This window comes from Accipiter gentilis, chromosome 5 (assembly GCF_929443795.1).
Source record: "Accipiter gentilis chromosome 5, bAccGen1.1, whole genome shotgun sequence".
In the NCBI taxonomy this organism is placed as follows: Eukaryota; Metazoa; Chordata; class Aves; order Accipitriformes; family Accipitridae; genus Astur; species Astur gentilis.
The window spans coordinates 44,896,912-44,922,870 of NC_064884.1; the positions used below are offsets into that span (position 1 = coordinate 44,896,912).

The window sequence follows — 25,959 nt, forward strand, 5'->3', positions numbered from 1 at the left end:
GAGGGGATCCCGGCTCCCCTGGGGATCCCAGACCAGATCCTAGATCCCTCGGGGAGCGCTGGGTGCCCCAGCACAGAGCCAGGATCCCCCGGGGATCCCCAGCCATCCCAGAGGGGATCCCAGTTCCTTTGGGGATCCCCTGGGGATCCCAGACCAGATACCAGATCCCTCAGGGAGTACTGGGTGCCCCAGCACAGAGCCAGGATCCCCCTGGGATCCCCAGCCACCCCAGAGGATATCCCATCTCCCTTGGGGATCCCCTGGGGATCCCAGACCAGATCCCTCAGGGAGCGCTGGCTGTCCCAGCACAGAGCCAGGATCCTCCTGGGATCCTCAGCCATCCCAGAGGGGATCCCAGCTCCTTTGGGGATCCCAGACCAGATCCCAGATCCCTCAGGGAGCGCTGGCTGTCCCAGCACAGAGCCAGGATCCTCCTGGGATCCCCAGCCGGCCCTGAGGGGATCCTAGCTCCTTTGGGGATCCCAGACGAGATCCCAGATCCCTCGGGGAGTGCTGGGAGCCCCATCACAGAGCCAGCATCCCCCTGGGATTCCCAGCCACCCCAGAGGGGATCCCGGGTCCCTTGGGGATCCCAGACCAGATCCCTCAGAGAGCACTGGGTGCCCCAGCACAGAGCCAGCATCCTCCTGGGATCCCCAGCCATCCCAGAGGGGATCCCGGCTCCTTTAGGGATCCCAGACCAGATCCCAGATCGCTCAGGGACCACTAGGTGCCCCAGCAGAGAGCCAGGATCCCCCTGGGATCCCCAGCCACCCCAGAGGATATCCCGGGTCCCTTGGGGATCCCAGACCAGATCCCAGATCCCTCGGGGACCGCTGGGTGCCCCAGCACAGAGCCAGGATCCCCCTGGGATCCCCAGCCACCCCAGAGGATATCCCATCTCCCTTGGGGATCCCCTGGGGATCCCAGACCAGATCCCTTGGGCTGTCCCAGCACAGAGCCAGCATCCTCCTGGCATCCCCAGCCATCCCAGAGGGGATCCCGGCTCCTTTAGGGATCCCAGACCAGATCCCAGATCGCTCAGGGACCACTAGGTGCCCCAGCACAGAGCCAGGATCCCTTGCGGACCTGCCCGCTGGGAGCAGCCACCCCGGGATACCCGCAGCACCCCGGGAACATGATCACTCGGGGGGGGGGACGGGACACCCATGGGTGCCACCCCAACCCCAAGCCGGTGCGTCCCCATGGGACGTGTCCCCACGAGCCGAGTCCTCGCGTGAGGGCGAGATGGCGGCTCTCCTCCTCCTCTGTCCCCCGTGGCATCACCCTGTGTGTCCCCCCGGGGCCGGCGGTGGCCGAGCGGGGCGGTGGCAGCGTGGGGACAGGCCGGTGGGTGCCCATGGGGCAGAGAGAGTCCGGCGGGGGAGAAGCGGGCGGTAGGAACCGGTCTGGCAGCCCGGCCAGCCACCGGTTTCGGTTAATCCCGCCGAAAGCTGCCGGAGCCACGCTCCCGCCGGTTGCCCTTAACTCCTGGCTGCCCGAAACACGTGCCGTGTGCCGTCCCGGTACCTGCCGGAGACCTGCCCTCGAGGTCGGCGGGGTGACGACCGAGCCCGGCACGGTGCCGTGGTCCGTGCCGGCACCCCGGTGCCGCTGCGGGCTGTCAACCGCCATCGGGGCTCAGCCCTGGGTTCCCCCATCATGAATATTCAGCCGTGCCCTGGCCCGGCCCCGTTGTTTGCTCAGGCAAGGAAGGGTTTGGTCGAGGGTTCACCTTGACGGGGAGCAAACGGGGCAGCGGCAGGTAGACGGCACCCTGCCCGTGTACCGCAGCCGGAGCCGCCCCGGCACCCCTGGGAACCCCAGGCTGGGCGGCCGCAGCGGAGGCGTGGGAGGTGCAGGTACACGAAAGGGGGTGCCCACGGTGGGGAGCGGGACGTGGAAACCCCCGCTGCCAGCCCGCGGGCACGGCACGGCCACGGTTCGGCGACGGGTCCCGCTCGGCTCTGGCACGAGGAGGGGGCAGGAGGGGGCATGACGTTGCGGTGGGGGGAACACAGCAAACCAGCCCATGGGGCCACCAGCCGCCTTCCCTGGGGTGGTGGCCCCAGTCTCGGTGTCCTTGTCCCCCTGCCCCGGCACCTGAAATCCATGCCGGAGGCACCAACCCGGGAAAAGCCCAGCAGGGGTCCATCTGCGGGGTCGGTCATGGCCAAGCGCTGCGGGGGCACGGAGCCGTGCTGGCTCCCGGGATAGGGACGGGACGCTGGAAATTCCCTCGGCTCCGCCGCTCGGGAGCCACCTTCCCTGTCCCTGCCCTGGAGCCAAGCTCGGCACCGGAGCCTTCCTGGATTGCCGGAGCCTTCCTGGCAGCAGCCGGGGCCCCACCGATGCTCCTGCCTGTCCCTGCAGGCAGGGTTGGGCAAGAGGAAAACCCCGACCCTGGGGTGCAGTGGGTGGTGACCCCCCCCCCTCCCCCGGCAGGGACCCCGGCACCTCCCTGGCTCCCACCTGCTTCCCAGTTCCTGTTCCTGTTTGCTTACTGGGCTCCCTCCCTGCCCTGCTACACACGGCTGATACGGCAGCTCCCGGTGGTGCCAGCAGCTTTTCCCCTGGGCTCGGCAATGCCCAAATCACCTGAGCATCCCCCCCCCAACTCCATGCAGCCCCCCCAGTGCCCACCACGAGCATCCCAGCAGAGACAGTGGGAGAACACCAGAGCCGCCTTCGGCAAACACGGCTCCCCGCCGGCGTTGCCAGATCGGCAGCCCACCTCCCTCATCCAACCCCATCAGCTCCGGGATGGCAGGGCCGGGGGGGACCAAGGGACCCCCCGGGAGGGAGTACGACCCCCACTTCCATTTCAGGGGCCGGCGGCGATGGCCGACAGCCATGGCTGGTGGAAGCTGACCTTCCTGCGGAAGCGCCAGTCAGCGCCCAAGGTGCTGTACGAGAACCCCGACAGCCACGCTGCCGCCGCCGGCGAGAGCCAAGAGGGGCCGGGTGAAGAGGGACCACCCGGCTTCGCCGCCCGCCTGGAGAAGATCGTGGACAAGAGCAGCAAAGGCAAACACGTCAAGGTCTCCAACTCAGGACGCTTCAAGGAGAAGAAGAAAGTGCGGGCGACGCTGGCTGAGAATCCCAACCTCCGTGCCGCCGGCGAGCGGGAGGAGAAATGACCCGGCCGGTTGCCACCGCCACCGACTGTCCACAGCAGCTCGACTCCATCCCTCCCGGGGACGCTGGATTGCCGGGCTTCGGAAGCAGAAAGGACTTGGACTGGGGTTTATTTAAGGAAGAAACAAGGACCCTGTTTAATTGCAGCCCCCGGGCTCGCGGCACCCCGGGGGCAGATGGAGAACCGGGGAGCGGAGCCAGGTGCACCCCCTCCTTCCCACCCCCCCACGGGCAGGGGGAGCCCCCCCGAGGCTGACTGGTTCATACTGGGATGAGGACACTTGCCGCAGCTCGGTCGCTTGCCACGGACCACTGGAGCCCATCTTTCAACCAGCTCTGCCCCAAGCGCCGACGGCCCCGATCCCAATCCCCTCTTGCCCACCGCTCCTGCGGGGGCGAGACCGGGGGACCCCCCGCCTCGTCTCCCAAGCCCAAGGGGCCACGTAGCCACAGGCAGAGCCACCGATGCCGCGTCCTTGCCATCATTTGCCCCCAAACCAGAGGACGTGACGCTTCCCTGCCTCGAGGGAATGACCCTGTGGGCAAAGTCCCCCTGCCCAAGCTGCCTCCATGAGGACTGAGGAGGACTCTGGGCTTCCCGGGAGAAGCCGTATTCCCATCAGCATCCAGGAATCGCTCCCTGTTCCGGGAAGGGGAGAACCGACCACGGAGCACGGTGCCAGAGCTGACCCCGGTGACAGCCGCCACGGCCGATCTGGAAGCCCCGGTGTTTGTTCGGGTTGGAAGCCAAACCTTTAGTCAGCTCTCGCGACTGCTGATAATTAACTGTTGTTAATAAACGAGGTCTGGAAGCAAAGGCAGCTCGGAGGCGCAGGCGGTGGGGGGGGGCTAAGGACTCGGCAGACCCCCCTCCAGCTCCAGCCTGGCAGGGTCGAAGGGCTGTGGGTCCCTTCTGGGACCCTGGTGGGGAGCGGTGCCAGCCGCTGCCAACGCAGGGAATCCCTGACCCTGCGGAGGTGGGGGACACGTGGGGGTGCCCGTCACCAGCGCTGCCAGCCCGGGGTGCCCACCCTGCGGAGCAGGGTGCGGCCGTGCCTGAAGTCAACAGGAGAAACCACTTCCCAGCTATTATAAAAGCCGGACGGTGCCAAGTGCCGGAGTCCAACCCCTCCTTCCCCAGCACAAACCCTGTGCCAGGGCGGCCCAGGCCCCCGGCAGCCCCCACCCTTCGCTCTGTTTGCTCTGCCCGCACCCACCGGCTCACAGAACTGCTCTTTGTCCTGGGCTGGCAGCGCCGGAGGAATCCTGCCCGAGAGGGAAGGGAGGGAGAGGGAAGGAGGAGAGCTTTCAGCACGCAGCCGGTGCCGATCGGCTCGTTTACGCCCATCACGGTGGTTATCTGGGCTCCTGCCACGCTCCTAATGCCAGGATGGGTGGGAGACCTGGCTCTGCTGCCATCCCCAGCCCCAGCAAAGCCCCCAGCCCCTTCCCGGGACATCAAGCTACCACCTCCCGCTGTCCCCTCGAGGTGACACCGGAATCCACGCCGTCCCCTCCTGTCTCACCGTGGCGGCTGTCCCTGAGGAATGAACGCAGCCAGGAGGGACCCAGGCCACCCGGTGAGCCTGTGACAGTGGCACAAGGTGTGTGATAGCCCCCGTGGCCACCTAACCTGGCTCCCCCCCATCCCAGGGCCAAAATCGCCCCAGTCACCTCCTGCTGCTACCCACCGCAGGGCTTTGCCCACCACGGCACAGGCAGGAACCCACCGGGGGACCCCCAGCCACGGTCAAGCCCCAGGGCACGATCCTGCCCCAAGAGCCAGCGACTGGGAGAGTAAACACGGAGGCAGGGAGGACGAAGGTTATTGGGACCCAGTTCCACTGGGATGTGGCCCGGAGGAGCGAGGGCTGCACCCTCTGCCAGGTCCACAGGCCGGGATTCCCAGTTGCACCGAGCTCCAGCTGCTGAAGAGCGCAGCCTGGCGCTGCGTGGGTAAATATTAACCCAAACCCACTGCACGGCTCCGCACCGATCGGGATTTATTTTTTCCAAGCTCAGACAGGCAGCTGTGGGGCAGACAGGGAGCGGCGCCCACCTGACCCCCTCCCCAAACAAGCGGGTTGAGGGTCGGGGGTCCCACAGCCCTGGGGAGATGGGGTGCACCGGTGGCAACACATACAGCCAGCCACGAACACCAGTGACACGGTGGTGACGTTAAAGCTGCAATTAAATACGTTATTGCACAGACTGAGCGCATTGCACGGTTCTAGCTAAAACACGAGGCACGAGCGGTCGCAACGGCAGGGTATGGGCAGGGGGTTCGCTGGGGTCTTTCTTGGTCCCTCCGCATCCCTCCATGATTAATTAACCACCAGCGGCACTGGGAGCAGTCACTCCCCACGTGTTGGTGAGGGGAAGCAGATGGTCTCTGGGACACACCTGAGGCTCTCGCCCACCCCAGGGAGAAGCAAAGGGAGGCGAAGGGGCTCTGGGTCTGGACCAGAGCCCCCCGCCAGCACCCCCGGAGCTCAGCACACGTCTCCTAGGGGACAGCAGAGCAAAGCCAGCCCCATTCCCCTGGGCACGACGGGGGACAGGCAGACAGGTTTGGCACAGGTGACGCTCCCGATCGGGCGAACGTGGCCGGAGACGGCGGCGGCCTCATGGGGCAAAGCGCTCGAAGACCCATTCGCCCTCTCCCCGGTGCGTCATGTCTCCCAGGGGGGCCGAGCTGTCCCGCAGGCGTCGGAAGACGATGCGGTCGTGCAGGCGGTTGGTTTGGCCCTGCCAGAACTCCACGACATCCGGATTTAGGATGTAGCCCCCCCTGGCAGAGAAAGATGGGGCTTTAGGGGGAGCCCGACCGGCAGGCAGCATCCTGCCCACAGCCCCCACGAATCACCAGTATGCCGGCTTCGGCACCGTCGTATCCCGGTACCGCTCCTCCAGCTCTGCGTTCTTCTTCCTTAAATACTGTGGGGAAGGGGAAGGCAGTGAACACGGCGGCTGAGGCAGCCCTGGTTCTCCCAGCCCCTCTGGTCGCTGCCATGAGGAAAGGGACGAGCGCTTACCTCCCTGTCCGGAATGATGGTGCTCTGCTGGCTGACGACAGCCCCGATTTGGCTGCTTTTGGGACGGGAGTGGAAGTACTGCTCCGATTCCTCCTCCGGCAGCCGCTTTACTGAGCCCTCGATCCGTACCTGTGCCAGGCACCGTCAGCCGGGCTCTGGCTAACGGGTGCCGAAGGGGCTGCGTGGGGTCCCGAGCGAGAAACCACCCCGTTGTCCCCTGACTCTGCCCCCCAAAAACACAGGCACCCCCCATCCTGTCTCATCTCTGAGGGCTAGGACCCATCCAAGCGTGACCCCCACCCGAATGTGTGAGCCCCAACGGCCCACCCTGAGGGAAAGAGCACCCACTGCCTAACACCATTCCAAGGGGGGCCCAACATGCTCCCTCTGCTCCCCCCAGCCCCCCCCCCCCATCCCCAGGGGACCACGACACACCTGCCGGTTGAGAGGCTCCCAGTAAAACACCAGTGAAGCGAAGGGGTTGGCGTCCTGGGGTGAAGAGGGGGGGAGAGACAAGAGAACCGTCAGCAGACCAGCATTGTCCCCAGCTTTAAAAAATTCAGCAGCAGGACCTGCCTGCACGTGGTGCCGGGCAGAGCCTTGACGCTTCGCTTCTCCGAGACCCTTGGTACAAAGGGGCTGGAAAGCCACCGTCCCTCCTGGGGACCCCCCCTCTAGTACCCCCAGAATCCTCGCCAGCCCTGGCGAGGCCGCAGCCCTCACCAGCTCCTTCCCCTTACGGCTCTCGTGGTTGGTGAAGAAGCGGAAACCATCTTGCCCAAAACCCTTCAGCAACACCATACGGGCCGAGGGCTTCCCATCCCTGCGGCGGGAGAGGGAAGGCGATGACAGGTTCCCCCTGTGGAGGGGGGACACCCCCCACCCCCACCACCACCATCTCCCCAACCTCACCTGGTGCAGGTGGCCAAGCACATGGCGTTCGCCTCCCCGATGTCTGGGCAGCCCACGGCCTCCTGGAACCAGACCCCAAACTGGTGGATGGGGTCACGGGAGGCCAGGTGCTGCTCCTCGAAGGCCTGGGGACATGGGGGACGCTGTAAGGGGGGGGGGGGGGGGACACATGCACACAGGCACACACACAACACCCTGGCCTTTGGGGAGACGGCTGGCACTTGGGGGGGTGTCACAGCAGACTCAGGAGCACGGTCAGCACAGGGGATGGGGTGACCCCAGCTCTTGGGGTGCAGAAGGTGCAAGGGGGGGGCACCTCAGGCCTTGGGGAGACAGGCAGCATGAAGGGGGGGGGGTGTCACCCTGGGCATTGGGGACAGCTTGGTGGGGGGGGTCACCCCAATTCCAGGGGCACAACCAGTATGGGGGGGAGTCACTACCCTGGTTCCAGGGTCACTACCAGGATGGGGGGGGGTCAAGGATAGTCTGGGGGGTTGTCACTCCGGGCCTTGAGGACAGCCTTGGGGGGGTGTCACCTCAATTCCAGGAGCACCAGGGGAAGGAGTCACCCCAGGCATTAGGGACATCCTAGGGGGGGGTCACCCCAGTTCAAGGGACAAAACCAGCACGAAGGGGGGGTCACCCCCGTTCCAGGGTCACCACCAGCACGGTGGGGGGGGGGTCACCCAGGACCTTGGGGACAGCCTGGGGGGGAGGGGTCACCCCAGTTCCAGGGACAAAAACACGAAGGGGGGGTCACCTCAGTTCCAGGGTCACCACCAGCACGGTGGGGGGGGTCACCCAGGACCTTGGGGACAGCCTGGGGGGGGGGGGGGTCACCCCAATTCCAGGGGCACAACTAGCACGGGGCAGGGGGTCACCCCAGGCCTTAGCGACATCCTAGGAGGGGGGTCACCCCCGTTCCAGGGTCACCACCAGCACGGTGGGGGGGGGGGTCCCCCAGGAGATTGGGGACAGCCTGGGGGGGGTCCCCTCGGCCCCAGGACAAAGCCAGGCCGGAGGGGGCCTGCGCCCCCTCTCGCCCACCAGGAGCCGGTCCCCCGTTCCCCGCCGGTCCCCCGTGTCCCCCCCCCCGTGTCCCCACCTCCGTGTCCCCCCGGTAGCTCTTCCGCAAGACCCCCAGGTCCATCCCGGCCGCGGTCGACGGGAGCCGAGCGGAGCCAAACCGCGCCACAGCCCCCAAACGCGGCCCCGCCATGGCCCCGCCCCGGGGCGGGGCATACTTCGATCACGCCTCCTCCTCCTCCTCAAGACAGCCAATAGGAAGCTGTGAAGCCCGCCCACCGGCGGGAAGGAGTGGGAGAGGAGTGAGGATCGCTGCCAGCCAATTGGAGAAGGGGTGGCGTGGGTGGGACGCGGAGACCCGGAAGTGGTGTCAGGGCTGTAAACAGGCACATGGAGGGGCTCTTAAAGGTACAGTGTCCCCCGGGGCGGGGACAGGGATGGGGCGTGAGGGGACGGGAGACACACCGTGGGGACGGGGGACAGGGGTTGGGGGGACACTGGGGGGACACTGGGGGCGGGGGGGGGGGGGCAGGGATTTGGGGACACTGGGGACAGGGAAGGTGGGGACGGGGTGTTTGGGTCTGGGGGAAAAACTGGGGGGGTGATGACAAAGGACAAGGGGCTGGGAGAAGGGGGGGACAGGGATTTGGGGACATTGGGGACAGGGAAAGTGGGGGCAAGACATGGGGCTGGGGGACACTGGGGGGGGAACTGAGGATGGGGGGGTGAGGGGACAGGGGGGCCTGTGGGGCAGGGCTCTGGGATTTGGGGGGAATGGGGCAGGGAGCAGGACGGGTGCTGGGGGGCCACCGTGTGTCCCCTCGCCAGGTCCCCTCCGAGCAGGACAGGGGTCCCACGGCCCCAGTGAGGTGCCGGGGGGCTGGTGCACCCTGACGCTGGCACCCATGGCCGACGGCGGGGCCGAGCCCCAGGACGAGGACGAACACTCGGGGGGCCAGGACCCCGAGGACCCACAGTCCCCCGCATCCAGCCCGGGCCACGGCAGGTACCAGGCAGGGGCACGTTCCCGTGTCACCCTCTGTGTCCCCAAACTGGGGAGGGGGCTGTGACCCCCCCCAGGAGACCCAACGCTGACCCCGTCACCCTCCTCATCCCCAAGGGTCCTCCTGCTCACCGAGGACATCGCAGCCAGGAAAAGACCCCGGCTGGGCCGGGGCACCCGGGCCAGCCCCAGTCACCCATGGGGACCCGAAAGCCCCTGGGAGCTGGGGGGTGCCAGGGGGGGCTGGGGTCCACGGGCAGGCAGGGTGACGGGGCTGTACGCCCAGCTGCTGCGGGAGCTGGAGCTGGAGGTGGAGGAGCTGCAGCGGGCGCTGGCAGCCCGGGACGAGGCCGTCCTGCACCGTGACCGCCGAATCCGGCAACTGGAGCTGGAGAACCGGCAGCTCCGGAACCAGGTCCGCAGTCTGGAGGAGGAAAACGACCTGCTGTCCTCCGGGGATGGCCGCGGGGGACCCTTAGCCACCGCTGCCACCGCCACCAGGACCCTGCTGGCCTCGGGCACCGGCTGCATTGGTAACGGCAGTGTCCCCGCCATGGGCTGGGAAGGGGATCCAGTTTGTGGGGTGGCACTGGGACAGTCGAGGGTGAACGGGGACAGAGGGAGGGAAGGGGACAGAGGGAGGGAAGGGGACAGGCACAGGCTGGCAGGGCTGTGGGGGACAGAGGGGAGCTGCCCGGTCCCCCCCCTACCTGAGGACAGGGTCTGTCCCATGGCTGAGACACCCCCCTCTTGTCCCCACAGGCGTCAGTGACAGCAACGTCCAGTTCCTCAAGGGGCTCGTGGGGCTGCTGGAGAGCGACTCCGCCATGCAGGTGGGTCTCGGTCCCCACGGGGTGGGGGTCTGAGGACAGCTCTGCCCCCGTGTCCCCAACCCACGCAGCTCCTCACCCCACGGAGGCTGGGGACCAGCTTGCCCCTAGCCCCCAGCAGCATTGGGATGAGCGGGATGCCCATGGCCAGCCAACCCCCCCTCTGTCCCCGCAGGTTGGGGGGCTCCAGCCCTTCTCCGCTCCCAGCCCTGGGGAGCAGGGCTGTGCCCCCGCCGATGTCCGGCGGAGCCCCCCCGCCTGGCGGCTGCGGGCAGGGCTGCCCTGCAGCTTCACCCCCTGCCTGGGCACCGAGGAGGGGGCTGGCAGCCCGGCCGCACTCACCGACACCACCTGCCTCTGGGAGGAGAGCCGGGGGGACACGCTGCCCGATGGCACCCCGCTCTGGGCCTCACCCATCGAGGTGTGTGGGGGCTGGACGGGGCTCCGGGGGTCCCAGCAAGGCTTCTGGGGTCTTCCCAGGGATCCGAGGTCCCACCAAGGCTCCTAGGGTCCTGCCAGAGACCTGGGGTCCCACCAAGGCTCCTGGGGTCCTACCAAGGCTCGTAGGATGCCCCGAGGGACCCGAGGTCCCACCAAGGCTCCTGGGGTCCCACCAAGGCTTCTAGGGTCCTACCAAGGCTCATGGGATGCCCCCAGGGACCCGAGGTCCCACCAAGGCTCCTGGGGTCCCACCAAGGCTTCTAGGGTCCTAGCAGAGACCTGGGGTCCCACCAAGGCTCCTGGGGTGCCCCCAGGGACCTGAGGTCCCACCAAGGCTCCTGGGTTGCCACTGGGCACAGCACTGTGGCTGGAGCAGAGAGGACAAAGGGGTTCCCCCAGGGCACAGGAGAGGTGGCTCAGGGGGTCCCAAGGGATGGAGGGGGTCAGGGGAGCCCAAGGATGGAGTAGGGGGTTCCCTAGGCTCCATCCAGGATCCAGACGAGAGCTCTCCCCCTTGCTGCAGGAAAACGGGAGACCCAAACTGGAGCTGGTCCCCAACTCGGGGGTCTACATCACCCACCCGCAGCTGGACGACCTCTCGCAGGTCTCCACCGACAAGCCCAAGCTCATGACCCGCCGGCTGCTCGATTACTTCTTCTCACGGGAGACACTGGCCCGGTCATCGGCCACGGGGCAGCGCATCGCCCACAATAACACCACCATGGAGCGGCCCCTCCGCCTGCCCGTGGCCGTGGTCAACGCCATCAAAGGTAGGGGATAGGGCAGGTGGGATGGGGGTCCCTCATCCCTTCCTGGTGCTCTCTCGGCCACGGTGCCACCCATGAGTGGGGTCGGGTCCCCCCTCCACCCCGCAGAGTACGTCACCAAGATGTGCGGCCGCGGCTGCAACTTCAACGCCGTCATCAACAGCAAGTGCGGCACGTCCCGGCGGGCCGTCAAGAAGATGGTTGTGAAGATGGAGTGAGCTGAGACCCTCGGGACAGCCACAGCCCTCTGGCCACGTGGAGGGGATGAGCCCAGAGCCCTCCGCTGCCGCAAGATGGGGAGAGGGGACAGGGAGGGATGTGCCGGGGACGGTGGGATCGCACCCTTGCGCTTACAGAGGGGCTGGAGGATTCACCCTGCAGAGACCGGCAGGCTCAGCCCCACGTCCCCGTGGTGGGAGAGCCCACGGCCACACGTCCTGCTCCCTCCAGCAGCAGGGAGCGGGTGCTGACAGGGGCAAGGGCCGGTTGGAGCAGGGAGATGCCGGTGCCGCGCATCTTACCGGCTGGTGATGGGTTTGGGATCATGGTGCTGGGGTCCCCGGGCACAGAGGGCAGAGACGGTGGCCACGGCCATCCCCAGCAGCAGAGCTGCTCCCCCACACAGCAGTGGCTCCACACATCCAGCCACAGCCCAGGACTGTTTTCCTGTAAATAAGTTCATTTCCAGCAACATTTGGGATTCCTGTAAATAAACTCCTTTCTTTCTGCCCAAGAAGTCCGGCAGCTCGCCCTCCCTGCAGCCACACCGAACATTTCACCTTCAGCTCTTCACCGCTGCGGTTGGCTCTTGCTGCGGCTGCAGCCAGCGCAGCCCCAGTCACGGCGGTGCCCGGCCCAGCACCGTGGCTCGCACCATGCCAGCTCGGGAGAGAAAGGACCCTCAGCGGCACACGCTGCACTGGATTTGCCTCTGGTGACTAAATTTATTTATCAAGGAAAGCTCCCGGCTGACTCCACACTGGCCAACCAGTTACAGTTAATAAAGTATAACAGATCTGTCACATAACCCAGAAAACAACCTCGGGCAGTTACAACTAAAAAATAAAGTGAATTTGTTTAATTTAAAAGCTCAAAAATAACAAGCCATATGTTTTTTAAACATGTAGTAAACACAAAAGCAATATAATCTATGATACAATGTACACTATACACAGTGGGGATGGTGGACAGCACACAGGGGAGGAAAAGGGGCTGAAGTCCCAAAATTCAAAAGGAAACTCCTCGGCACTTGGAAACAGAAAAGTGGGGAGAGAGAAATCATCAGAGAGAAAGAAACCTCTTCAGTATTGGAAAAAAAATGTTAGGAGAAAAGGGGGGCAAAGAAGATGGGCAGCATCTTACAGAGAAATTAAATAAAGATTAAAAAAAGCACTCACAATACACAGTGTTCGTAATTGGGAGCAGGGAGCGTAAGGCAACAATCTCCATAGAAAAAAGGGACCTTCCAAATGGGGTTATATAGATATTTATAGCTATTTATAGACTTTAAATATAAAGTAGGAATGTGCTGTGGAGCTTCTCCCGGCCCGCCTGCACCGGAGCGTCCAGTACCCTCCGTGCCCAGCTCCCACGTGGCCGTGAAACATTTTGCTGGGCTTCGGGCCACCACCGGGCCACTCCGTGGCCCCAGGGATCCGCAGGGAGGGTTGGCCCCTCGCACCCTTCAGAAAGGGCTTCTGCGTGGGGGCCCAAGCGGCGTCGGAGGAAGGACAGGAGGACGTCCCCGAGGGCTCCTCTCCACGGACGGCGACGCTGGAGTGCTGCGGCATCGCAGGCTGGTGCCCTCGCAGGGTCTGTCCGTGCAGGCAGGGAGCTGTGGGGCAGCTCCTGGCCCTACAAGTTCTTGGTGACCAGGTGGGTTTTATAATGCTTCGTCAGGTGGTCGCTCCGCATGAAGCGTTTCTGGCACTGTGCGCACTCGAATCGCTTGTCACCTGCGGGGAAGAGCAGCGGCTGTTAGGGGATGGCAACCGGCATGCCACGGCCCCAGCAGCACCATCACCAACCTGCTTTTGTCCCTGTATTCCCCTAAACCAGCCATGGTCAGGAGGTCGGGGACTTCCCAGGGGGGCAGCGACACTCCCACGACAGGTCCCCTTTGCAGCCCTTCACCCCAGCCCCTTCCCATGACAATTCTGTCACCACCATTATCTGGAGAGCCCAAAGGCAGCAGAGACCCCCCCCTAAGTTCTCCAGTCCCTCCCAGTAACTCCGTTAAATCACAAGGACAACTTGTGGTGGCCTAAAATCATCCCAAGTCCTTGGCTCAGCGCATCCCCTTGGCTCTTGCAAGGCTCAGGACCCTGTACAGGCTGGGCCATGATTCAGGGGGCTGCCCTGGGAGGGATGGAGGGAGGGGGCCACAAACCTGTGTGCGTGCGAGCGTGCCGCTGCAGCTCATCACTACGTGTGAAGCGCTTCCCACAGAAAACCCAGTTGCAGACAAAAGGGCGCTCGCCCGTGTGCAAGCGCACGTGAGCGCGCAGCAGCGAGGTCTTTCGAAAGGTCCTCCCGCACTCCGGGATGTGGCAGATGTGCTTCTTCTTGCCTGAGTCCCCCGGCCTGGCAAGGAAAGCCACAATTAACCTTGGAGACGGGTGCCGGGCCCGCAGGGCTGCCCCTCTCCCTCTCCGTGCTCACCTCTTCTCCCCGTCCTTGCAGTTGGGGCAGGTACACGCAATCCGTCGCCTCTTCTCCCCCGGCTGAATCTCTCCGGACAGCGCTTGCTCCATCTGGAGCTGGATCTGGGTCGGGCTGAGGCCGCTGATGGTCAGGTTGTTGCCAGACACGTTCTGCACAGTCAGCTGCTGCTGGCCTGGGGAGGAAAAGGGGGAGTCAGGCTCTGCCCCTCCATTCCTAGGGGGGGCCGTGCTGCACCCACACACCGGTGCCCAACGCGTCCGTCCATGCTCCTCGTGCGGGTCCTGCCGAAACCCTCTGGAAGCGGCTGGCTGGAGGAAAGACCCCCCGTGTGCGGGACAGGACACCCCAGGTCTCGACACCCCCAGCCCTGCATGCAGCACTGCCACGGCCCCCGTGCCCCACCACGTGCTGGTCCCCAAGCGGGGCCGGTAAGTCCCTTTTTTCTGAATATACTGTGCGGTTTTTCAAAGTTTTCGGTTTGACCCTTCGGGGTGGGGAAATGACCAAAGAGGAAACAAAAAAGAAACTTTGAAAAAACGTGCAATATATTGACCAAAAAAACGGGACTTACCCCGGACCCTAAGGGCCGCTCCACGCTTGGGTGCTCACGGAGGCGGCAGCCTGGGCCTTGCACAGCACCCGGCAGCCGTGACAGGGGCTGGAAAGAAGAAGATGGGGTCAGCATCAGCAAGCAGGATCGCTGCTCTCGGGGCAGCGGGGAAGAAAGAGGAGGAGGAGGAGGAGCGGGACCTGACGGCAGAGCAAAGAAGGGGTGACTGCAGAGAGGGAGGATGGGATCAGGGGTGCAGGCAGAGCAAAGGTGCCACCATATCCACCGGGAGGGAAAGCGCGAAGCCAAGAGTTGGGGCAGCCCTTTGGCAGCAGTGCGAGACATGCAGCCGCTTGGGAGGCGGGCATGTCCTGGCTGAACCCAAGCTGAGACCCGACTCGATTCGTTTCATTCACAGGCAGCAGCCAGCAGGTCCTACCGGTCTCCCCTTCGCAGCCGGGGCTGCAGCAAGGGCCCCCCGCCAGCCTTGCGGCGCGTTGCGGGCAGCAGCGCAGACAGCAGCAACATCTGCTTGTGGCATCTCCCCGACGCTCACGGCTGGCCCCACGTTTACACGCAAAGCAGCAATTAAAAACCCCCTTAAAAGCAAGCCCAGCGAGGACGGCAGCCTGCTGTGGAGCATGAAACCACGCTGGCCCGTGTTTTATGCTGACATCGTTTAGTCAAGCAAGAAAGAACAGCTTCCGACTGCAAAACCGAGCCGGGACTCCTGCCGGTTCTTGCTGAGAGAGAAACCACCGCACGGCAGCAGGTCTTTCTGGATCAGAAAGCAGATAAACTTCCCTCAGACACAGCTTCCTCCCCTCGGCTCCCCGGTGGCAGCCCACACTACCGGCCCTGGGCTGGGGAAGGTTTGCTGGGCAGGAGGGGAGGACAGAGCGGCTACTGGGATGTGTCTCTCCTGGCAGCGGGGAGATGAGCAGGCAATGCAGGGACAGACGTGCGCCAGGGCTGTCTGCGGCTCACAGACCATTCCAGCCACTGGCCAGGGTCATGTCTGGCTATTTTCGGCTTAAGGAAGACACTTGTCCCATGGAGGCGAGGGGCTGAGTTCACTCTCAGGGAATAGTGATCTCTCACTACGCAGCACAGAGCTTGTGTGTGTGACTGAGCCTATCCTGGTTTGGCTACTGGAAGCCCAAACCAGCAGCCATCGCACCTGGCAGATGCAAGGAGATGTCCCAGCCCCGGGACCAGGACCTGGCAGGGTGATCTGTGGTAGAGGCTGCTGGCCCAGAGGTGCTGCAGGAGGGAAAACTCCACTCCATCACGTCCCTCTGCCTGGCTGAGTCCCAGCTCCCCAGAAAAAAAGACACCCATCTCGCCCCAAGGGCCTGGGCACAGCTCAGCCTTCCCCTGCACAGAGCTCAGGAGCAAACAGAGCTGGTCTGGGCTCTCGGGCTGCCGCAGCCCCTGCACTCAGACATGTCCTGCAGCTCGGCACGACCGCACAGCCTGACCCTGCAGGCGGCTGTCTCCGCTAACCGCCCTCTCTGACACATCTTACCAGGACAGGCTTGGAAACACCCAGCAGAGCCACCAAATAGATACCCTATGAAACACTTGGGGCCTCCTGGAGCGACAGGAGCTGGAGAAGCTGATGACATTTACAGTCAGCAACATTCAGCCTCAGGGTACAAGGGATCTGTTTACAAAGCTGCAACATCCCAGCTGCAAAGTGTCCTGCTGGGCGGGGGGGTGGCTTTCTGTCCTCCGCATCGGGGAGCTGTCTAAATCCTGCTGTCCCTCCCATCCCATCGCAGAGCAGGGCGCAGCCCACCTCCAGTGTTGGTGATGGTGACAGGCACACCCTGGACTTGCACGCCGTTGATGTTGATGGTCTGCATGGCCTGCGCCGCGGCCGCCAGCTGAGCCGCGTTCAAGCTGATGATGCCTCCGGCGGGGGCAATCTTTGGCAGAGTGCGTTCCTTGCGCGTGGCTGGTTTCTTGCTGCTGCTCCCCGTGCCGGGGGTGCGGGACACGGGGCTGCTGCAAGAGGTCGCAGATGGAGCCACTGTCATGGCCGAGGCTTCCTGGAGCAGCACTGTCTGCAGCTCACCTGATGGTGTTTTGAAGTAGACCTGATGGGAGGAGAGAAGAGGAATGAATGAGACCAGCCACTGCCAGGGGACAGACCCCTCTCCACCGCGATGGTCACCCTCCCCACACAACCCTGGAATCTGGGCCTGCGATGAGCCAAAGAGCAGGAGAAGTTGCCCGAGCATCTGAAGACCCTTTGTGGGCCTCCTGAAGAAAGGTCCTGGCCTTGCGCAGCAGCAAAGGGCTGCTTCGTCCTTGTAGCCTGGTTTCCAAAGGCAACACTGAAGACACAGTGCTACAGGCTGAGTCCCAATCCCCCACCTCCCTCCATCTCACAAGAGCTTCTGAGCAGGCTGGCTCATCCCAACCCAAGCTGGTGGCACAGCAGAGATTTCAAGGACTACAGGTCCTGCAAAAGCAGGTGGCCAGCAAGGGAGACTTAATAAAGCCCTGCTGAGGGAACAGCTGTGCTCCCAACCCTTCTTAGACATCAGAGAATCCACACAAGCGGTGCCTAAACTGGATGCCAAGTTAGGAATGACTGGCAGCTCACAAAACCCTTCAGCTTTCTAAAGCCTGGGTGAGGGCTCAGAGGAGAAACAGGGCAGAGGGACCTTGCAGGAGGATACAGGAGGTGGTACCTGCGTAGGAGTGGGTTCCGTCGTCTGGATCTGGAAGTTCTGGGAGGATTTTTGGGGGACGGTGGGGAGCGTGGCGGAGGCGGCCTGGACCACGCGCAGGGCCTGCTGCGGGATCTGCACCACCTGCGACTCCTGCTTGGGCTGCACCACCTGTACCTGCTGCACCACGGCCGGCTGGCCGGAGCCCGGGCTCTGCACAATCAGCAGGTTGTTGCCTGCCTGGATGATGTTCTCCGCTGTGGTCTCTATTAACACCGTCTCCACTTGCTCGGCCACGGCCACGGCGGCAGGCTGAGCGGGTGACATGGCTTTTTTCCGAGTCTTTTTGCTGGGCTTCGAGGGGCTCTCTGCAAGGATCTGAGCCTGTGTGCCCGGCTCAGCGGCGTTCACCAGGTTGTTCACGGGCAGGGTAAGAGTCACGTTGCTGCCGCCGGCTAACTTGACCACGTTGCTCGTGCCCTGCACCGGCGAAGCTCCACCCTTCTGCGCCGGAGCCGGTTTGATGGGCACGGGCTTGTGAGAGGAAGAGGAAGAGGCGAGAATCGCTTGATTCGTACCCGGAATAATCTGGATCTGGTTGGTGAGGTTGGGCTGGACCTGGATGGTCTGTCCCCCTGCGGCCTGGATCTGGGGCACCGCCTGGTACTGGATGTTGGCGGACGAGCGGGTCCCCTTGTTGATGACAGTTGGGTTCTGAATGGCAAAAACCAGCTGCCCCCCAGGGTAGGAGGTGCCGACCTGAGAGCCCTGGATCTGGAAGAGGTTCCCTTTCGACGACAGGATCCCAAAGCTGTTCTTACTGGAGCCCAGAGGGAGAGGAGCAGGTTTGATGGGGACGAGTTTGCGAGGCGCTGGCTGAGGAGGGGCAGGAGGAGTCACGGCGGCTTCCACTGCAGGGGGACCGATTTTGCTACATGTCGCTGCGAGCAGGGCTAGAGGAGATGGCTGCGAGTCCTGGGGAGCCAGGAAGGAGACCGGTAAGTTAGAGACAGGGGCTTGTGCCAAACATCTGGAGATCAAGTCAGTGAAGGAAAGGGGAAATGCTCTCGGAAGCAATCCAGTCCACGCCAATGAGACACCTCTTACTAAGGGAATGGCTTAATTACCCATACCATACGTGCCTTCAGCTAACCGTGTGCCTTCAGCTAACCCTCATCACACTGCTTTTAGCCATCAGAATGGCGACTGCCTTTTAATCGTGTGCCTATGTTCTTACAAACTCTATAAAGGTGCAAATACCCTGCAAGTCTGCTGGTATTTACACCCATTGCACACACCCTGGCGTGTCACAGGCAGTTTTAATTCCAAGACAACCTTGTGATATCAGCTGCTAATGCGACCTAAGAGGTCCTTAAGGAAAACACAGCGTGGGGAGGAGAAACACCACTCCAGAAAGTTGGCATCGGGGCTCGGAAACAGTCCAGGGTGCCATTCCCCAGCCTGTCCTGCAATCAGTCCTCCTCCAGACGCAGCACTGCTGGCTACAGGGGAGGCAGGAGGGGCTGAACGATGCAGCATTTGCTGTTCTGCACCCCAGGACACTTCCCTCCGCCCCAGCGGGGAGCCAGGAGCCCACCGATGCCCCCATACTCACCTGGGCAGTGGAGGCGGCCGGCTGCAGGTATTCACTGGGGCTGACGGCAGCAGTCGCAGCCATGCTGTCTCTTGGTCTGCGAGGAAGCAGCAGAGAGATGGAAGAGTAAGACCAGCAGCAAGAGCTGAGACCGCAGCTCCTCGGTGTGCCCAGCCCAAGGCCCTAATGCCCAAGGGACTCTCCCGGTGTCTCCATGCATCACCCAAAATGTCACACCTCGCCCACATGCCTTCAGCATGGGGGGGGGTTTACAAAGGGGCTAGAGAAATCTTACCATCTCATCATCTTCTCCCCGCGCTTTCCTTTGACCTTTGTTTGCCACCAAAGGGAAATGCCAATTATGGTGGGCAACTGGCTGCAGCCCTCACTCATTTGCCTGCATCCCAGCACAGCCTTGACCTGAAACCACGGCCCCCCCCAAGGCTAACAGAGATCATTGCTGCCCTGCAGAGCCCCCCCCACTTCAAAGCAGAGGCAGGCACGCCTGGCGAGCCGACAGCTTCCCAGTTCCCAGCCCACACCATCTCCCTGCCGCTTGTTTTTCTAACTTTGGGAATCAAAAAGGACAAAGTTTTGGTACAGAATCCTGTTTTTGAAGGCTGGAAAAACATTGTTTCAATTATTTCGGTATGTTGTCAGCGCTGAGTGTTTGTAAGTCGTTATGTAATTAAAAGGTCACTTCGGGGAATAAAAAATGCTGCTGGTGCTGGCTAGCAGCGGGACCTTGGGAGGCTGAGAAAAGACGTCGGCGAGCGGGGAGCAGCAGCAGGCAGCACACGAAGTACAGGAGGTGCCCACAGGAGCCAGGGCCACGGAGCCTACAGTGGTTAAATGGGAGCTGCGCACCCGGGAGAGGAGAGGGGCGAAGTTATGGCGGAGAAGCCGGTCGCTCAAGGGCCTTGGCAGGCAAAGGCGGGTGGGTAGGATGCAGGGCAAGCGGCCACGGCTCCTCCAATGGTGCGGTGGGAGCGTGGGATGAGGCAGGGCCACCCCGAAGGGCAGCTGCAAGGAGGGGGGCGATTCACCGCCCCAGCGGCTTTGCTGCCTTCCTCTCTCAACACTTTCCTCAGGGAGGAACAAGTTCACAATCTCCGATGCTCATCACTTCTGCTGCCCCGAATGCCGCAGAGCAATAACACTGAGGCTGAGACTCTTCTTGCCACCGGGGCAGCTACAACAGTTTCTTTTTAAAGGTTTAAGACAGCAAAGCCAGGGAAAGAGACTCTTAAATCCTCACAATTTGCTAAATCTGTTGTTCTGGACTAGAAAGACATTTCATCCTTGACATTTCCTTTGGCAAATTCCCCAGTCACCCCCATCCAGCAGTTGCTGTATAGCTCAATAGCTTGATAATATTTGCCTAGATAAGGTGCCAGAGAGAACTTGCCTGAGCTCGAATGCTCTTTATTACTGCTGCTGACAATGCCCTGACTTTAAATGGGGAATTACAGCCATCTGAGGAATATGGATGCTTGGGGTTTACTCAGAGCATCCCTGAAATGCAGCCCCAGTGCAGGCAAGCCGATAGGAAGCCAGCATTGTGGTATTTACAGAGATGCTTGGATGGCACAAGCGATGGGAAGCACTGGCAGAGGACGAGCCGTACAATGAAGATAAAAAGTCCCGGATGGCTTATGCCACATCACACCAGCCAAAAATTAACTGTTGTGTAAGCACAGCTAGTGGCACTTTGCTGCTTACAGAGACCGGGCAAGAACCGTGTCCCAGGACTGTGGCAGAGCACTGCTCTCTGGCTCCGGACAGGCAAAGTGAAGATCTGGCAGAGGCAGAGTCACTGTTTAACAACATCGCACTCCTGCCTGGGGAGCTGCAGGAGATTCAGGGTTGGATGAGGGACTACACAGGTGAGGAAAACTGGGTGTGGGTTTTGTTTCAAATGGAGCAAACTCCATGCTCCGCAGCCCAGTGCAGCAAAGGCTTGGCAGCATCGATCGCAACAGAGGCAAGAATCATCAGCACAGGCTGGCTAAGGGTGACAGGGCCAGCACCCAACCTCAGAAAGGGCAAACTTGACCTTGCTTGAAGCAGCACCTGCTGCCAGCACGTGGCTGCGGGAGCCCTGGGCAAAAGGCACAACTGCACTGGGAAAATAAGGGGGTTTTATCATCTTGAAACTGTCAGCGAGCAGGGATGGCGCAGGAGGCGTACGCATTGCTGCCCAATTCAAGGGCCAGTCGTCACATCTTAATACAGCTTAAGGCTGGGAGAAAAAAGTCCTCTAGGTAATTGAGATGCAGTCAACGCTCACATAAAACCAGAGGTGAGGGTCCTCGGCTCCCCCTGCACCCCTCGGCCATCCCACACGGCACAGACCAAGACAGACATGTCCCTGGGAATGCAAAGCCTTTCACCAAACAGAAAGCTACTAAGAAACCAAGCGATCGGGCCCCAGGCCAAGTCACCAAGGAGCCCGCTTCCCAAAGGCAGGCAGCTTGCCCCTCGCCAGCACAGGCTCCATGGCTCCTCTCAAAGCTCCGCAGAGGTTCTTTCACAGTCCTGCCGTGAGCGAGAGCATAAATCCCCAGGAAGAGTCAGGGCAGAGTCCCAGGCGCCTGGGATGGCATTGCATGGAAATTACTCGCCCTGTTCCTTAGCAAAGGGCATCCATTCCCTTGAAGCCACTTGCTGCCGCTCGCTGTGGCAACCTCCCAGAGACGAAAGCATCAGACGCTCGTACCCAGCAAGCTGGCCTGCGATAAAAGGACGCTTTCTTCCCAGAAAGCCGGGAGCTTGTATGGCTGCCCAAGTTCAATGGCTGCACCCTCCCTTTCAGCAGAATTAGGGCACTGCTGAGGATTAACAGCCCTGACTACAAATAAGAGCAACGCTGAGCTGGCCAGAGAGAGAGACACATACCAGGAGAGATTCCATTAGCCCGAACAAATAAATAAGGATAATGACTGGGGGAGAAGCCCTGTGTCGCCGCAGTTGCGGTGTAATCCCTCCACGAGTTTCTCACTTGTACAATTTATGTCTGAATCCAGCAGCGACAGTTTCACATCCTGAGGGTGTAACGTGATATAAACCTGCTTACAGGGTGGTGAAACCAAACGGGTACCAAAGCACGCGGCTTCACTCTCCACGTATCTACCCAGGACAGAACTGGGAAACCGGACTGTCACTGCCTGCAGGGAACGTTTCTGGATCCACCCTGGGGGATACGGACCCTCCTGAGAGGCAGAAGCTCCCTGCCAGCACCCTCTCACAGATGTTTACCATGAAACCGTCACCTGCTCTGCGTTACACACTTATTCACGCCCCACGAAGAATTTGCTGAGCAGTTCGGGTCCAGTTCGCCCTTCTGTAAACGCCCAGCCAAGCCTCAAGCGGAAGAGGACTCTTCCCTTAAGGCAACTGAAGAGCACCGATTCATAAAATATTTTTTTTTCTGGCCATCTTCCTCTTCCTCAGCTTGTCACAAGTGCAGTTTTTATGGAAACCATCTCCCTACAGACTGGAAACAACAGCCGCCTTACCCCTTGCCTGCCTTCACCCCTGTAAAAGGGCAAAGCAACCAAAAACTCAGTGAGTTCTGGCACGAGAACCGTCTCCTTTATTAAGTTCCTCAAATGAGCACAACCAGGACTCATTCCTGCCCCAGGACACACAGACCAAGTGCCTTGCACCCCGACCAACTGTCCAGATACCCTGAAGTCCGCCTGATGGCGCTTCGAGGAGCTCTCAGAGCCCGCCGTGAGCTCACAGCACACGGAAAAAAAAGTCCACAGGACTTGAGCGATGGAGCTGTAGGAAGAGAAAACTTACCAACCGCGCCAGCCCATGAGACCCCATGTCCAGCCGGAGGAAACGCCTGCTAGCAGCCAGCTGGACCGCTCACACCAGCACGATTGGTAGGTTTGCTCAGAGGCGGCTCCTTCGCTTCTCACAAGAATTTATTTACTTTGGAAACTGTGCCATTTTCTTCAATATTCTACAAGAGATATAAAGGGGAGAAATGTTTTTTTCCTTCCTAACCAGGACAAGCCCTTCTCCTTGGGGAGCTGCCAGGCAGTCCTCTGCAGGATCTACAGCTTCTAGCTCAGCGGAGGAGACCGGGACAGAGGCAAACGCTGACGAGAAGGTACCTGCCAGTCCTCACAGCCACAACCAACACCCCGTCCTGCAGCTCAAGCAGCACAGGCACTTCTAAACAGCTACAAAACTCCCCTTCGAGGGCGTTTGGAAAAGTTTTATATATTTTAGACCACGATTTCAAGCCTTATCACCACAATAGCCTTGTTACCTTCTCACAGCCCCCCTCTGAGAAAGGAAATACCCCATCAATTTATAGACAGGGCACAAGCCATCAGTCCAGGTACTCCAGTTGCAGAGGAGTCTCTGCTCCCCAAAACACCCTTCCCATCTGCCTGATGGATCTTTTTTTGGGGGTGCGGCAGGGGGGTGAACATGATCCTAACTTTCAGCACTCGGTTTAAGCCAATTGACGCACCTGATCCGAGTTACTGCGGTTTTAATTAGCACCTTGAGCGTGAAGGTGAATCAGAGTCCCCTAAAATCCATGAAAGACCTCAGCAACTGCAAAAAGAATGCTCAGGATTATGAAGCTAAGCACAGTCGTAGGGGAAAACAACACACCTGATAACAGCCCCATTTGTTTGTCATGGCCTTAAGCAAGTATTCAAAGTCGGGCACAAAAGAGCTCAAACACCTGCATATTTACATATTAACAGCAGGAAATCAAGCAATGTCTTAGAATAAACTGGCCAGGATTTCTATTGTTGTTTTAACTCCTGGTCTGACTCCGACATGCCTGTGACAATGCAGGCGTTACAGCCACTTGCCAACATCAGAGTTTGTTTTCTCCTTCCTTGATGCTGGGGGGAAACTCCCCAGCGCTTTGGCTGCGTTTAAGGAGAAGTAAGAGGAGAAGCAGCTAAAATAAAGTGAGCCAGAAAGGCCGTGCTGCCAAGGATGCACCGGCACACTGTGGAAAGACCAGCCTCGGGGAGGAGAGAGCAGCTCCTCGCTCTGCTCATCCAAGGAAGGAGAGGTTTTGAGGCGCAGGAGCAAGCGGATGGTGGGGTACCCTTGAGCAGCAGCTCCCCCAAAGCAACGACAGGCCCCGGTGGAAACTTCCAGCAGCATCAGTCTATGACTCCCTGAGCGGACAGGATCCTGTTGCTCTGCGCATCTCCAGGGATCAGAGATAACCACCTCCATCCTTATCTCCCTGCTGCACCCCCAGACCCGGGACGGCTCCCCCAGCTCTGCCCTGCCGCCCCCTCACCCCCGTACCACCAGTGCCTGAGGGGAAGGAACCCAAATCCCACTCCATGTCCCACGGGGATGGGGGGGGGGGAGGGGGCTGAAATGCCCTTCCCCACACAGCACCCCCCATTCCATCCCTCTGAAATTTGGGGCAGTTCCCTTCACAGCCCCCACCCACAGCCCCCCCCCTCAGCCCCACGCGTGGAGGGTGGGGGGTCTCCCAGGCCCGGACACCCCCTGCGCCCGCTCCCCGCCACCCCAGCCCCCAGGGACCCCCGCAGCAGCCCGGATACCCCCGGGCCCCCACCGCCACGTACCGGGGCACCCCCCCCCCCAATCCCTCCCGGCGGCGGTGGCGGTCCCCGGGGAGGCGGGCCGAGGTGAACGGGCCCACCCCCGACCGGGCCCCGGCCCCGGAAGCGCCGCCCGCCCGTCCGCCAGCCCGCCCGGCGCTCGGGGAGGGCGGGCCGGGAAGGCCACACGCCCCTTCCGGACCCGGTGCCGCTGATGCTGCTCGCCCCTCGCCCCGCCACCGCCTCCGCCCCCTCCTCTTCAGCGCGCCCGTCCCCGCCGCGGACCCACACAAACCGGCTGGAGCGGCGGCAGCGGCTCCGACCCCCTCACGGCGCCATCTTCCTCCTCTGGGGCCGTCCGGGCACCGCCCTGGGTGACCCGCCTCTCGACGGCCTCTTGGCCAATCCTCACCCGGCTTGCCGGCGCTGTGGCCAACAGGCGGCGAGATACTTTATCGCCGGCCAATCCGCCGCGGCTCGCCGCTTGATGGGCAGCTTCTCTGAGCAATAGGACTCGTGATGGAGTGACGGCTCCGCCAATGGGCGCGGACCTCCGAGGTGACGGACGGAAGAGGAGACCCAATGGGAGGGCAGATCTCTGATTGACAGCGCAGCTGGCTAATGGGAGCAAGCTCAGCCTGTCGCCGTCCTCTGATTGATTGACAAACCTTCGAGGCGAAGGAGGCGGACTTCCTCGTGGGCGGGAACCACCCAAAATCCGCCTCTCGGTTGGTGGCGACCGTCTTGATTGACGTACAGAGAAGACAATAGGAGACGCGGAGCAGCCGAGCTCCGCTTGTGATTGGCCCCGCGCCCATGGCGGGGAGGGCGGGGAGTCTGGAACGTTGAAGCCTGATGACGGCAGCGGGGTCCCCGCGGGGGTGGGGAGTTCCGAGGATCTCCGGGGGGGTCCCGGTGTGTGTGTGTCCCCGCACCGCAGGCCCCGACCTGGCCGCTCCTGCGACCCCCCCCGGCCCCGTGCGGGTTTCCCGGGCCAGGACCCTCCCTCCCTCCGTGCCACCGTGGGGGGGGGGGGGTGTCACCGGTGCTGCGGCCCCCCAAACCCGGAGCGGGGGGGCTCAGGGCTTTCCACGGTCCCGTGGTTGAGCCCAGGCCGGGCCTCACACCCACCGCCCCCGGCCACAAATGGGGAAACTGAGGCTCCGGGGGGGGGGGGCTCCCCCCGGCCCCATCACTGCAACCCTCGGGCTGGCCTGGCGCCCATCACCCGCCCCTCGGGGCTCCCCAGTAGGGTGGTGTGGGGCAGCCCCAGACCCCCACCCGCCAGGCTCTGCACCCTGGGGTGCAGGGGGGGCAACCAGTGGGGGAGAAAACCGGGGAGGGGGGGGAACCCCAAGCCTGGTGTCACCCAGCCCCACCGTTGCTGAAGGATCCCATCTCCCCCAGGGATGGGGGTACCCTGTCTCCCTGCAAGGGTTGGGGTGCCTGGAAGGGTTTGGGGTGCTCAGAGGGGATCGGGGTGCCCCATCTCCCTGTAGGGATCAGGGTGCTCAGAGGGGTTCGGGGTCCCCAGTCCCCTCACAAGGGTTTGGGGTGCTTGGGTAGGGGGTCAAGGTACTTGGAGGGTGTTGGGGTACCCAGTCCCCTTGCAGGTGTTGGGGTGCCAAAGCGGGGGGGTTGCCCAGCAGCTGCAACCCACACATCCCCACCCCGAGCTCCCCACGCTCCCACCTCCAAGACCACCCACCCCTCTACAGCCCTGCAGCCGAGGGGCCACCAGCACCCCCATGACC

The 25,959-nt window shown here is 62.3% G+C and overlaps 4 protein-coding genes across 9 annotated transcripts; 2 read left to right on the forward strand and 2 right to left on the reverse strand.

Moving 5' to 3' along the window:
- Positions 1 to 1,184: 1,184 nt before the first annotated feature.
- Positions 1,185 to 3,956, forward strand: PRR15L (proline rich 15 like). The gene is made up of 2 exons (XM_049800139.1): positions 1,185 to 1,862; positions 2,829 to 3,956. The coding sequence occupies exon 2, from the start codon at positions 2,841 to 2,843 to the stop codon at positions 3,138 to 3,140; it is 300 nt and encodes a 99-aa protein (XP_049656096.1). The 5' UTR covers positions 1,185 to 1,862; positions 2,829 to 2,840; the 3' UTR covers positions 3,141 to 3,956.
- A 1,168-nt stretch (positions 3,957 to 5,124) lies between these two features.
- Positions 5,125 to 8,326, reverse strand: PNPO (pyridoxamine 5'-phosphate oxidase). Its single transcript, XM_049799901.1, has 7 exons — positions 8,191 to 8,326; positions 7,086 to 7,210; positions 6,897 to 6,996; positions 6,609 to 6,662; positions 6,174 to 6,302; positions 6,005 to 6,075; positions 5,125 to 5,929 (listed from the first exon to the last, which is right to left on the reverse strand). Exons 1-7 carry the CDS (start codon positions 8,302 to 8,304, stop codon positions 5,764 to 5,766), a joined length of 759 nt encoding a protein of 252 aa, XP_049655858.1. The 5' UTR covers positions 8,305 to 8,326; the 3' UTR covers positions 5,125 to 5,763.
- Positions 8,327 to 8,461: 135 nt separating this feature from the next.
- LOC126038306 (uncharacterized) lies at positions 8,462 to 12,072 on the forward strand. The gene is made up of 7 exons (XM_049799899.1): positions 8,462 to 8,519; positions 8,940 to 9,117; positions 9,232 to 9,647; positions 9,877 to 9,947; positions 10,120 to 10,365; positions 10,909 to 11,155; positions 11,261 to 12,072. The coding sequence occupies exons 2-7, from the start codon at positions 9,017 to 9,019 to the stop codon at positions 11,368 to 11,370; spliced, it is 1,191 nt and encodes a 396-aa protein (XP_049655856.1). The 5' UTR covers positions 8,462 to 8,519; positions 8,940 to 9,016; the 3' UTR covers positions 11,371 to 12,072.
- A 222-nt stretch (positions 12,073 to 12,294) lies between these two features.
- Positions 12,295 to 24,575, reverse strand: SP2 (Sp2 transcription factor). 6 transcript variants are annotated; one of them, XM_049799889.1, is made up of 8 exons: positions 24,501 to 24,520; positions 22,449 to 22,614; positions 18,663 to 18,738; positions 17,069 to 18,022; positions 16,168 to 16,468; positions 13,814 to 13,988; positions 13,542 to 13,735; positions 12,295 to 13,107 (listed from the first exon to the last, which is right to left on the reverse strand). In XM_049799889.1, the coding sequence occupies exons 3-8, from the start codon at positions 18,723 to 18,725 to the stop codon at positions 13,007 to 13,009; spliced, it is 1,788 nt and encodes a 595-aa protein (XP_049655846.1). In that variant the 5' UTR covers positions 18,726 to 18,738; positions 22,449 to 22,614; positions 24,501 to 24,520; the 3' UTR covers positions 12,295 to 13,006. The 6 variants fall into 6 exon arrangements, with proteins under 6 accessions (XP_049655846.1, XP_049655843.1, XP_049655845.1 ...); XM_049799886.1 differs by lacking the exon at positions 24,501 to 24,520 and adding an exon at positions 23,134 to 23,891; XM_049799888.1 differs by lacking the exon at positions 22,449 to 22,614 and having other exon boundaries at positions 24,495 to 24,575.
- Positions 24,576 to 25,959: the final 1,384 nt, after the last annotated feature.

Bases quoted from the DNA above. Each gene is read 5' to 3' on its own strand.
- PRR15L (XM_049800139.1), top strand. From the start codon at position 2,841: ATGGCCGACAGCCATGGCTGGTGGAAGCTGACCTTCCTGCGGAAGCGC.
- PNPO (XM_049799901.1), bottom strand. From the start codon at position 8,304: ATGGCGGGGCCGCGTTTGGGGGCTGTGGCGCGGTTTGGCTCCGCTCGG. The intron at 6,663-6,896 runs GTGAGGGCTGCG...TCTTCACCCCAG, and splicing joins GCCGTAAGGGGAAGGAGCTG to GACGCCAACCCCTTCGCTTC. The intron at 5,930-6,004 runs GTGATTCGTGGG...TTTCTCTGCCAG, and splicing joins GTGCCGAAGCCGGCATACTG to GGGGGGCTACATCCTAAATC.
- LOC126038306 (XM_049799899.1), top strand. From the start codon at position 9,017: ATGGCCGACGGCGGGGCCGAGCCCCAGGACGAGGACGAACACTCGGGG. The intron at 9,118-9,231 runs GTACCAGGCAGG...CTCATCCCCAAG, and splicing joins TCCAGCCCGGGCCACGGCAG to GGTCCTCCTGCTCACCGAGG. The intron at 9,648-9,876 runs GTAACGGCAGTG...TTGTCCCCACAG, and splicing joins CTCGGGCACCGGCTGCATTG to GCGTCAGTGACAGCAACGTC.
- SP2 (XM_049799888.1), bottom strand. From the start codon at position 18,725: ATGGCTGCGACTGCTGCCGTCAGCCCCAGTGAATACCTGCAGCCGGCC. The intron at 13,989-16,167 runs GTGGGCTGCGCC...TTTCCTCCCCAG, and splicing joins CACCATCACCAACACTGGAG to GCCAGCAGCAGCTGACTGTG. The intron at 13,736-13,813 runs GTGAGCACGGAG...TTTCCTTGCCAG, and splicing joins TGCAAGGACGGGGAGAAGAG to GCCGGGGGACTCAGGCAAGA.